This window comes from Gopherus flavomarginatus, chromosome 3, assembly GCF_025201925.1.
Source record: "Gopherus flavomarginatus isolate rGopFla2 chromosome 3, rGopFla2.mat.asm, whole genome shotgun sequence".
Lineage (NCBI taxonomy): Eukaryota > Metazoa > Chordata > Testudines > Testudinidae > Gopherus > Gopherus flavomarginatus.
Window position 1 is genome coordinate 30,967,698 of NC_066619.1, and position 12,724 is coordinate 30,980,421.

At 47.2% G+C, this 12,724-nt stretch overlaps 1 protein-coding gene across 1 annotated transcript in view; it reads left to right on the plus strand.

Annotated features, from left to right (window-relative positions):
• Nucleotides 1-10,405, plus strand: part of NIM1K (NIM1 serine/threonine protein kinase) — a 70,079-nt gene extending 59,674 nt beyond the window's left edge. Inside the window, exons 3-4 of the mRNA XM_050947054.1 lie at nt 7,493-7,761; nt 9,552-10,405. Of these exons, the coding sequence (XP_050803011.1) occupies nt 7,493-7,761; nt 9,552-10,301 (1,019 nt within the window). The 3' untranslated portion in view covers nt 10,302-10,405. The remainder of the gene's footprint in view (nt 1-7,492; nt 7,762-9,551) is intronic.
• Nucleotides 10,406-12,724: the final 2,319 nt, after the last annotated feature.

Below are 12,724 nucleotides of genomic sequence, written 5' to 3' on the forward strand. Positions count from 1 at the left end.
GGAGCACTTGGAAGGATTGTGCCTCTCCCTAGCGTCCTCCTGATCAGTATTGCTCTGCAAGCCTTGCTCCAAACCAGCGGAGCTAGTGTTAGCAACAGCGGGAATTTTTTACAGAAAGTTTCCTTAGTGTAGACGAGGCTGTTGCATACAGGTAACGATGAGCCTGCTGGGAAATGTTATGTGTGTTTTGCTCACTCAGTACTTTATTCCCCCAGCCACAAGTGAGGGAGATAGGTTGTCTTCCTAGAAGGCCACTCCCAACATGCAAGCTTAGCCGTTCTCAGAGAGGAATGCTAGGAGTATCCAGGCCTGGAGGAGATACTTCAGCTAGGTTTTCATAATTCACAGATTTTAAGGCCAGAAAGGACTGTAATGAGACCTGCTCTAACCTCCTGCATAACTCAGACCAAAGAATTTCACCCTGTAATTCCTGTGTTACTTCATTTTGAATTCCTTTTATGAATAAAGCCAAACTCTCAGAAGGGGGAAGTTTTTTGACCTGCTGCAGCTTATGTGGGCCCTGTATGGAGCAAGGTGGGAAAACCAACAGCCCAAACCGCACTGAAGCCAGTGGCATCTGCAGCCATGTGAGAGCTGAATTAAACCCCAAATGTCAATGCTAACCTCAGCTTTCCTTCTTTTTTGTTTTGAGTGAATGTGTCCATTTTAGTCCCTTTTTGTTGTGAAGTTAGCCCCCGGTACTAGGGCTATATGTCTGCATGGGGAAGTCACAGCTTGCTGTCTTTGCCACAGTGCAATGTGACCAATGCTACAGCAGTGAACAATAGCCCTTTTGGGGAAAACAGCCTTTTCAATTGTGTTTTGGTCAAAGCCAAAGGTCTCAATTTTTTCTCTTGGGCACCATCTTACTGTTCTTGCTTCCTGCACCAGTCCACATGAGTAGCTGGGTACCCTTAGAGCATCTAGCTCTACAGCTATGTCTACACTGCAATTGAACACCTGTGACTGGCCTGTGTCAGCTGACTCGGGCTCACGGAGCTCAGGCTACAGGACTGTTTCATTGCAGTATAGATGTTTGGACTCAGGCTGGATGGAGTCCAGGCTCTGGGAGCCAGTGAGCAGGGAGAGTCCCAGAGCCTCAGCTTCAGTCCTGGCCCAAACATCTACACCACAATTAAACCAGGGATGCCCAGAGGGGGGGCAAGTGGGGCAATTTGCCACAGGCCCCGGGCTCCACAGGGCCCCCCAAGAGAACAGCTGAGACTCCCGCCCCAGCCCTGGCCCAACCCTGCCTCTGCCCCTCTCCTGGAGCCTCAGTGCATCCAGGAGCGTCCCTGAACAGTGGTGCAGCGTGGCTCTGGCAGGACCCCTGAGCTCTGCCCCGCTCAGAGCCGCGTGGTAAGGGGGCGGGGCTGCAAGCTCCAGGCTGAGTAGCTCCTCCCCTTACCACGTAGCTCTGAGCGGGGAGGGGCTCAGGCCCCACCGGAGCCACGCTGCACCGCTGTTCAGGGATGCTCCTGGATGCGACGCACTGAGGCTCTGGGTGAGGGGGGGTCCGGGGGTAAGAGGCTGGGGACGGGGACGGGGGGGTTGGATAAGGGGCAGGGAGTCCCGGGGACAGGGAGGGGGCAGAGGTTGGGGAGGGGTAGACAGGGAACGGGGAGGGTTAGATCGTGGGCATTCTGGAGGTCTGTCAGGACAGGACTCAGCGGGGCAGTCAGGGGATAGGGAGCAGGGGTGGGGTCCCGGGATGGTGGTTGGGGAGGGTCTCTGGGGGACGGTGAGGGGACAAGGAGCAGGATGGGTTGGGGATTCTGAGGGGGGCGGGCAGTTGGGGGACAGGAAGTGGATGGGGGTCGGATAGGGGGCAGGGCCAGGCTGTTTGGGAGGCACAGCCTTCCCTACCCTAAAGCTCATTCAGCAATTTGAGGCTTGCAGAAGAGCCAAGCTGTTAGCTTTTCCATTAGGGCTACCATCCCTTTCACTTCTCAAATGCCAAATTATAATCTATATTTAATTTCAGTGCCATAGGGAGATTCGTGTCAGGAGAGGGTAGCTTCATTTAAAATTAGCCACTGGGGGAGGGATCACATGAGAAGAGCAATATCTTACACCACCTAGCTCCTTCCCAACCCTACCAAGGGAGACCCCCCTCCCCTGCATTCCCTGAGGCTTCAGAGGGATTAATTCAGTGGTTCTCAAACTTTTGTCCTGGTGACCCCTTTCACACAGCAAACCTCTGAGTGCGACCCTCCCCCTTATAAATTGAAAACACTTTTTTATATATTTAACACTATTATAAATGCTGGAGGCAAAGCGGGGTTTGAGGTGGAGGCTGACAGCTCGTGACTCCCAGTAATAACCTTGTGACCCCCTGAAGGGTCCCGACCCCCAGTTTGAGAACCCCTGGGTTAATTTAATGTTAGTACTTTGTGTCCATTCACATGCATGTGCTATTTTGAGCATTTCAGTTTTCACAACATAGGCTTATCCCAGATTCTGGAACAAGCTCAAATGCTCAGTTCATGGAGTATGTACATAAGCTGTACTAAAGACAAATCCACAGTAACCGTCTCCAGTTTGTGAGGGACCCCATGGAGCCAGTCTCTAGGAAACAGATAAATGCATGGAGGTTAAGTCCATTAATGGCTATTAGCCAGGATGGGTAAGGAATGGTGTCCCTAGCCTCTGTTTGTCAGAGGGTGGAGATGGTTGGCAGGAGAGAGATCACTTGATCATTACCTGTTAGGTTCACTCCCTCTGGGGCACTTGGCATTGGCCATTGTCGGTAGACAGGATGCTGGGCTGGATGGACCTTTGGTTTGACCCAGTACGGCTGTTCTTATGTTCTAACCTAAATGAACCCAAAGTTATGGAGACAGACATGAGTCAAGGAAGCCAGCAGAGTATCAGAAACCTGGAAAAATCTCTGACTGGATGGGCTCAGGTGTTTGGTCACAAGCTGAGGTGGTTCAAAAGTTTTGGCCCCTCAAGGATTGAGCTCACAACCCTGGGTTTAGCAGGCCAATGCTCAAACCACTGAGCTATCCCTCCCCCCTTTCCTTCTCTGCATCCACCCCTCCATCGCCTAGGCCCCCACTGCCTTCCCAGCCCACATCCATCCCACCATATCCCCCACTACATCTACCACTGATCCCTCCCCTCAACCCAGGGCTTAAATTGTCCTGGGCCTTGCTGAGAAAAGTGATATTAACAAACATGCAAGTATCATCTTTCACAGCCTTCCACATAGCTACTAAGTGTCCTGTGAAAAGTGATTGATATTACCAAACACAAATATCACTTTTCACAGTAATATTTTTGAATCTGCAAAAAAACCAAAAACCCTACATGAATACATTACAATTATGTGGATATGTATATGTGCTATTTATTTGTTTTTCCTAAAGTTAATCAAGCATTTTAGGAAAAAGTGTCAGGGCAGCCACCAGCAAAAGTTAGTGGCCCCACTCTCTGGCCACCAAAACACTTATTGCGAGAACCCCTGCTCTAGGATGAGCGATATAGGTGCCTGCATTGGGGATGTATAATGCTGGTCACATCAGCAAGTAAACCTTTACCACTTTGCCAGATATGTGACCCTAGTGGAGCGTTTCCTGCTGCTGAGTAAGACCTCTCTTACCTGTTCGAAGCACAGAATCAATATGGAGTTCAAGCATGAAGCTTCCAGGCAATGAGGTGGATGGACTGGAGGTTGGAGTGATGAAGATGACCATGGTCTTGCGTGATCAAGTTGGGGAGGAGTGGCAACGTGATCGGGGCATCTACTGATGGCTCCAGGAGTGTGGTGTACAAACATTGGCGAGGCCACGCTGATGCCAGCAGAATTATCTCTGCCTTGTCCTAGGGGACCTTGAGTAGGACCTTATGCATGAGAGGGATCGGGGAAAAGGTGTACAACAGATACCTCACCCACCCACCCCGTGTAGCAGGAATGCATCCATGATTGAGCCAGGGCTGTGTTTCTGTAAGGAGCAAAACATTAGGCACTTTCTTTTGCCCTGGGTGGCGAACAGATCGACCTGGGGTAACCCCCACCATTGGAAGATGGAGTGTATGACATCCGCCTGGATGGACCACTCATGATTGCGGAAAGATCTGCTGAGCTGGTCCTCCAGTGTGTTCTGAACTCCTGGTAGATAGGATGCTTCCAAGTGAATGGAGTGGGCTGTGCAGAACTCCCACAGCCAGAGGGGTTTCCGGCCTAGGGGAGAAGAACGGGCTTCACCCTGCTCATTGATGTAAAACATGGCAGTGATGTTCTCCATCATAACTGCCACCCACTGGCCTTGTAGCCAGGCCTGAAAGGTTCTGTGTGCTAGTTGTACGGCCCTCAACTCCTTGATATTGATATGGAGAGCGAGCGTATCCTGAGACCATAGGCCCTGCATTTGGAGATCTCTCAAATGCGCACTACATCTCAGAGCTGATGCATCCGTTACTAGGGACAAGGAAGGCTGGGGGATGTTGAAGGGTCTCCCTTGCACAAAGTCAAGCCACCATTGGAGGGACTCAAGTACTTGCTCTGGCACCATGATCACTTAGTCCAGGCTGTTGCGCCCTGGGCGATAGGCTGAAGCGAGCCATGGCTGGAGTGGCCTGAGCCTCAGTCTGGCATGCTGGACCACGTAAGTGCAGGCTGCCGTGTGACCGAGACTCAGGCATCCTCTTGCTGCAGTGGTCAGGTACCGCCTGAGGCCTTGAATAATGTCTGTTATGGCTTGGAATCAGGTCTCTGGCAAAAACGTTCTTGCCTGTACTGAGTCCAACACTGCCCTGGTGAACTCAATTCTTTGGGTCGGGAACAAAGTCGACTTGTTCACATTGAGGAGGAGACCCAGTCTCTCGAAAATGGATCTGACTAATTGGACTTGAGACTCCACCTCCTCCCTGGTGAGGCCCCTGAGCAGCCAGTCGTCGAGGTAGGGGTATATCTGCACCTGCCTACTTTGGAGGAAGGCTGCTATGACTGACATGTGCTTGTTGAACACTCGAGGCTGTCGACAGGGGAGGACTGTGGACTGATAATGATTGTGGTCGACGACAAACCCGAGGAATCGTCTGTGTGCAGGCTGTATAGCTTTGTGAAAGTACGTGTCTTTTATATCAAGGGCAGCATACCCACCTCCTGGATCCAGAGAAGGGATAATTGTACTGAGGGAGACCATGCAAAACTTTAACTTTACCATGAACTGTTGAGTCCTTGTAGGTCTAGAATGGGTCTGAGACCTTGGCTCTGGGAATTAGAAAATAGCGGGAATAGAATCCCTTGCCCCTGTGCTCCTGAGGAATCTCCTCCACTGCTCCTATGGCGAAGAGTGCCTGCACCTCCTCGATAAGGAGTTGCTCGTGAGACGGGTCCCTGAAGAGGGATGGGGAAGGTGAGGGGCAGCAGAATTGGAGAGAATATCCCACTTCTACCGTGTGAAGAACCCAGTGGTCCAGTGTTATTTGGGATCAAGCATGGTAGAAGGGGAATAGATGGTTAAAAAAGCATGGGGAAGGAGCCGGTGGTGAGGCAGGTGCTCCATCCTCAGGCGCACCTTCAAAAGGCCTGCTTTGGGCCTGACCAAGGTTTGGTCAGGCCCTGGCCCTGCCCAGGAAGGGAGTGGGAGAGCTTGCACCTGCCATTCCTGCCCCAACATCTGTAAAAATCCTGCTTCAGCCGAGGAGGATATGATCGCTGTTGTTTCAGTAGCAGTAGCCTGGCCCTGCATCAGGACTTGTGCTGGAATCGTCTTGGCAGCAAGCTGGACAGGCGGTGGGGCTTCTGTCAACGTTGTCTCGGATCCCCAAGGTGTAGGCCGGTCCTTGGATGGCTGAGGTGCTCAGGTCTCAGAGGTCACTGAGCGGGAGCCCCTGGAGAGGGAACCCTGGGCCTAATGGTAAGCCCAGGGGGTCCAAAAGGGCCATTGCATCGGAGGCTGCCACTGGGAATTCCATGCCATCAGTGTCTCCCTCTGTCGCCAGTCCAATCTGTGCCTACTGCGGCAGAAGTAGGAGTCCCCATCAGAGTCGGACAAGACCAATCTTGAAGGATATTGTGCTGGGCACTGGTGCCTAGGTGTCTGAGCTGGGAATCTGGTGCGGATAATCGGTGTTGAGAGTACAGTGCCGGGGATCGGTGCCGCTCCTCTCACAGTGCCAAGGATCTGTGCTGCTCCTCTTGCAGTGCCGGGGATCAGTGCCGCTCCTCTTGCGGGGCTGGGGAAGGGGAGCATTGCCTCACTGGTGCCGGGGAGCCATGCCCGGAACCCGGTGCCAGAGAACAGTGTCTTGGCGACAGTGATCAGGAGCAGCGCCAGGGCAAATGGTGCCAGACTGGCAATGGTGATCTCCTCAGCATGACCGGCTTGCCTCTAGACAGTGCCGGATGATGCAGCACTGGAGGCTTATCCCTGACGGCCGGGGCTAGAGGACTGTCATGTCATTGACATCCCTGGTGGCTTCAAAAGTGTCCACTGTGAAGGGCAGCTCTAGCTCCTCTACCTGGCTCTGCTTTGAGGAGTCGCTGGGCACCGGACTCGACGGTTCCCTCAGGGGAACCAAAGTCAATGGTGCCAACTCCTCCTGTTTGAGTACCAAGTGCTCCTTCACGAGACGGACTGGGGGGTGCGCCTGCCGGTCCCGCTGTCTTCAGCACCAGGGAGCGCCCCCTGTCAGTCTTCCTATGCCGCTTGTGTGGCACTGGTGAATGGGAGCAGTGCCAGGCCAAAGCTTGCAGTGCCAGGGAGCGCCAGTGGTGAGGGTCTCTTAGGCTAGAGTCGTTCCTCGGCACTGTGTCACATACTGAGGCCGGGGCACTCCGTACACACGTGCTCAGTGCCGCGTCTTGATGATCCACGGCATGCTGGGGATGAAGAGCAGATTCCACCAGCAATTGCTTCAGTCAGAAGTCTCACTCCTTTTTTGTCCCGAGGCAGAAAGCTCTACAGATTTTGCACTTATCTGTTTTGTGTGCCTCCTCCAGACACTTCAGACACGAGTCATGGGGGGTCATTCGTTGGTATTGGTTTGCTGCAGGCTCCGCAGGGTTTGAACCCTTGAGCTAGTGGCATGCCCCGGAGTCCAAGGAGGGAAGGGTTAGGGATTGGGAAAAAAAACCCCACTCCCCAACCTTATCTATCACTATATACACTATTACTATTAACTAAGAACTAAACTACAACTATCAGAAAGTACACTAAGGGAAGCACTTGCTAGGCAGGCGCCCGTAGTTCCAATGACAGTCACCAATGGTAAGAAGGACTGAAGAGGGGCTGGGTTGGCAGGGGCATATATTCAGTGCCATGAAGGCGCCACTCCAGGGGTCTCCACAGCCCACCTGAGGGGAGCTGCCAAGGGATAACTTTCCGACGACTGTGCACACACCTAATTGGAACCTATCTGAGCAATCACTCGTAGAAATGAGATTTTTAAACGTTTTCAGTTAAATGAGGATTGTTTTAAAGTAAGAGTGTTGATATAAATTTTGTTTGCCTAATACATTCAAATACATTTTTCTTTCCAGAAAAAGTAGCAATTAAGATTTTGGACAAGACCAAGTTAGACCAGAAGACTCAACGCTTACTGTCCCGTGAAATTTCCAGCATGGAAAAACTGCACCACCCAAACATTATCAGACTTTACGAAGTGGTGGAAACATTGTCGAAACTGCACCTTGTGATGGAGTATGCAGGAGGTGGGGAACTCTTTATTAAAATCAGCACAGAGGGAAAGTTAGCAGAAATGGAAAGTAAATTAATTTTCTCCCAGATAGCATCTGCTGTGAAGCACATGGTAAGTTGTTTTTCTGTAGGCCTAAGTTACCCTTCATTACTTTAGCAGACTTCATGTATGTATTTTTGTTTTGTTTTGCACCAAGTAGGAGTAGTGCTAATGAAAGGTTCCTGAAAGGCAGCGCTGGACACTAAAGTCCCCATAGAACAGATACCCCCATGTGCAGTGGCAATGTAGACTTCCCCACATCACTGTTCTTCAGCCTTTGTCTAGGGCTACCACTTTCAGGAAGAGACAGTGCTGTTGTCTCTATGCCCATTCAACTCTTGGCCTCTCTGTTTAATGCCTAACTATGCTGCCTTTGTGGTGTTTTTTTCCCGATATTGTCACCTCTTCTTTGGGTATTGGACTGAGAGCACAAAACTCATTTCACATACAGCAACACACCAGTATGACAACTTTCTTTGCTTTTGTGCAGCACTCTCATCCACATGTGAAGTCATGACCCAGGTCTTACATCTGTAAGCACACTGAAAGAGGTAGTCTATATCATGCCAACTATTGGAACCAAAAATCAGCATGTTAGAGCAGGTTTCTGTTTTTGTAGGTAATGGAAGTGCTAATAATGGGGAGAGAGAACACAGCAGATGAGCATAATGGCACTTGTTAGCACTGCCTTAGTTTTAGAATAAGTGATAGTCTAAAAAGTGATCATAGTCCCACTTAGAAGATCTTTATGGATCAAATTCAACCCTGGCCTAAACTTCAATAGAAGTCAATGGGAGTTTGGTCTGCTTTTTATCAAGACTAAAGACTAGAGCAGGGTTCGGCACGCTTTCAGAAGTGGTGTGCCAAGTCTTCATTTATTCACTCTAATTTAAGGTTTCACATGCCAGTAATACATTTTAACGTTTTTAGGTCTCTTTCTATAAGTCTATAACTAAACTATTGTTGTATGTAAAGTAAATAAGGTTTTTAAAATGTTTAAGAAGCTTCATTTAAAATTAAATTAAAATGCAGAGCCCCACCCCCAGACCAGTGGCCAGGACCCGGGTAGTCCTCACATGCATCTGAGGAAGTGGGTATTCACCCACGAAAGCTCATGCTCCAAAATGTCTGTTAGTATATAAGGTGCCACAGGATTCTTTGCTGCGACCCGGGTAGTGTGAGTGCCACTGAAAATCAGCTCATGTGCCACCTTCGGCACGCGTGCCTAGGTTGCCTACCCCTGGACTAAAGGTTGCTCAGGTATTCTCCACAGAAACATTCAAAAAGAGATTAAAGGATGTTCTGTTTGGATACAAGATAGGCCTTTATGCACTATCGCATGCCTTTTGGCATTAAAGTCTATCCCCACACAAACACAGCAGTAAGATGGAGGTATGGTTAAAAGTACTTATCAGTAATGTAAGGTAAAAAACATGGAAGATTATAAGTTATAAATTCCTTAAAAGAAATCTAAATATTAAGATTAGGAAATACAGGTAGTTTGTTCAGGTGCCTTTAACTGTACAACTATGATTAATGCATGTGTTGTTATGGTGTCAGATTACACTAAAAACACCTTGCATCTTTTTCTCCCCCACCTCTTTGGTGTTAGCACAGGTCAAAATTAAGTTTGTTTAGGCACCTAAACAACTGTAACCTAAACTTTCCATACTTTACATCTAGACTTTCCTATTCCAACTATAGGGAAACAGTGGAGGACCTCAGACCCACTGTATGGTAACTTGGCAAATGTTGACTTTTTAAATGGCAATTTCTGTATAGCAAAGCTACAGGGAAAAAATGAGCTGGAATAGCCTTTGCATATATACTAATACTTAGTTTGCTTTCCTTTTGCTCTATAGCATGATAACAATATCATTCACCGGGACTTGAAAGCAGAAAATGTATTCTATACCAGTAACACCTGTGTGAAGGTGGGAGACTTCGGATTCAGCACAATAAGTAAAAAAGAGGAATCTTTAAACACTTTCTGTGGGTCTCCTCCTTATGCTGCCCCTGAGCTCTTCCGAGATGAAAACTATGTTGGTGTTTATGTGGACATATGGGCGCTAGGCATCCTTTTATATTTTATGACAACTGGTACAATGCCATTTCGTGCGGACACAGTGGCCAAACTGAAGAAGTGCATTCTTGATGGGACATATAGCCTGCCCCCATACCTTTCAGACACTTGCCAGAAACTGATCAGAGGAGTTCTTCAGCCAGTCCCAACTGCACGATACTCTATTGAATGTATTATGAAGAACGAATGGATGCAAGGGATACAGCATCCAAAAGCCTTGGATCCATTTAAACTGGATCCGAAGTATTTAGCAGAGACTAGTACCCTCAAAGAGGAGGAAACTGAAGTGAAAAATACCTTGCAAGATTTGGGAATCACAGAAGAACACATTCAAAATAACCATGGAAGAGATTCTCGAAGCTCAATAACTGGTATCTATCGAATTGTTTTGCACAGAGTGCAAAAGAAAAGAGCCCTGGAGACTGTTCCTATAGTCACGCACCCAGAACCCAAAGAGCAGGATTTAAAGAAAGGTCACAGTTCACACCGTGGTATCAGACATACATCCAAGTTGTGTTCAATTTTATGAATTGCATACAGCAGACTTTACATTCAGTAACTTTAACAAGGGGTTTTATTCATTTCACAGTAAGCTTTGATATTACATTTTTGTAATTTTTAAATAAACCAAAACTGCCTTAAATCTCAAAATGTATTAGTTCATCCAGAGGACTGATTTGCTCACACAGACTTGTTTGTGTTTGCACTTCGGCCCACAGACCTCACATGTAAAACGGAAGATATACTAATGGATTAACAAATACAAGTTGTTTAATAGATGTTGTCTTTTAATAATTGAGTAGAATTACTCAATATACTTGGGCTGATCTTTTAGGACAGCTATTTATAATATATGGCCACTTGCAGAAATGTTACGTTATTAGCCTGATGTTAAGTCACAACAGAACAGTAATCTAAATGACTGCCAATTTGCAATGGACAAAATCTGGTTATTTAAAGAGACTGATTCCTGAACAGCAGTGAATATTTATTTACAAGGACTCTGTAACTATTACTTAAGACAAGACTGTTAGGTATTAAATGTTAGCGCTTCGTTTTTAGCTATTACACCTTGACAGACAAAGAAGCTCTAACCGTTTTTTCTTTTCTCATCATTAGTCCAGGATCAGCTTTTGAAAAATCCTGAAAATTGCTATAATGTATCACAGGTTATCCTGTATTTAAAATGAAACCCTAACATGATGCTCCACTAACTCAAATCAAACATTTGTCACCTTTATTTTAGTACCACTGTGAGAAATGCTGCTACTCCTGGGTCCACTCAGCTATGCTGCCATCTACTGAAATTTGTATGGTTTGATCATTGGGTAAATTAATAAGTAAGGCTATAATTTTGTCATGAATATTTTTAGTAAAAGTCATGGGCAATGAACAAAAATTCAAGGAAGCCGTGAGGCCCCTCGCCCCTGCCCAGTGGCTGGGAGCTTGGGTGGGTGGCTGGAAGCTGAGGGGGGGTCCCCTCCTGCAACTGGACTGCTGAGGGAGAGAGTCCTGCTGCTGGCAGCAGTGGCTGGGCAGCTGCAGGGCCCCAGTGTCATGAAGGTTGGAGAAAGTCATGGAATCTGTGACTTCTGCTACTCCATGACAAACTTATTAATAAGGCTACAAGTAATGAGATGAGGCATCAAGAATGCAGAACTATGGCATATCTAGCCCTGCTCCAAATGAAGGCCATGGGCTATTGCTAACAGACCCAGACTCCAAGTTTATCTGGCTTTAGCTTCACTTATAGATTCAACACTCATGTTCTTGCATAGGGCATTAAGGAAACATACCATGATGCATTGCTTCTGGCTCATGTTACTTTAGCAGTAAAGATTAGCACCGAAAGCCAAAAGGTTTTTTTTGTTTTACTTCTAATGGTCACTGGTATCAAAATCAACCACCAAATACTGCAACCCATATGCAAGAGTGGGGTAGGGTTGTTTTGGGAGTTTTCTGATAGCCTAGTCTTCTGTAGTAGTGGTCTCCTTGCCTTATTCACATTCCTATGTACCCTTTTAATAGACAGTTGCCCTATGCAATCCTTGTAAGTAAGATAGGCGACAAACATACCCCAACTTCTGCTTAAATCCAAAGTTTTGGGCTCTGCTCCCCTACATCAACTTAAATGCAAACTGTAAGAAAGGTTCCCCAATAGTTATACCACTATGAGCTGGCACAGTTAAAATAGCTATTTTGACAGCTAGAGGTAAGCCCCCGTTAGGTTAAGTAAAAACTGAAGTTGCACAGCTGCCGTTAGTAATACAAACGAACAACCAGACCTTAAGTTTAGATGCAGCTTTTCCATATTTACACTGGCATGGTAGGTTTTTAAATAGCTCTTTTTCTACATTAAAAATGAAGAGGGGTGGTTCATTTGCTTTTATGTAGTAAAGAGGAGCTTGGAATTTTTTTAAAAGAAACAGGAAACTGCAGTCACCGTAGTCACAGATGAGTGCAGAGCAAGACAGCCCCAAGCAGTCAAGAAAAATTAAGTCTTTTTCGAAACACTGAAGGAAAGGGGATGGGAGAAGAATTGCTGCAGACTACAGCTGTGTTAGAAATGGTTTGGGTTTAAAGAACAAGCAGTACATAATAGTGAAAGATACAGTCTCAAAACATGATTCTAAATATTTTTGGGTTAGTGTCAACTAGACAGTCTGATTCATTTTCCTCTTATTATTCCACTATAGAATGGAAAAGTGAAGCATTTATACTAGAAAACGTGCATAGGTTGGGTTCCCTGATCAGTAACCTGTACACTCTCCAGTGTTTGCTGGGTCATTAGATTCTTCCTAATCCATGTAAGAGATGTATTCCACACCAGTTCAGCACTGCACCAAACACCGTTTTGAGTATCTCTAAAACTTTATTTACAAAAGCAGCTGCTTCAGTGTTAGTGAGGATGGCAAGTTAATTTTTTTGTGCCAGTAGTTCTTTGCCGGTCCA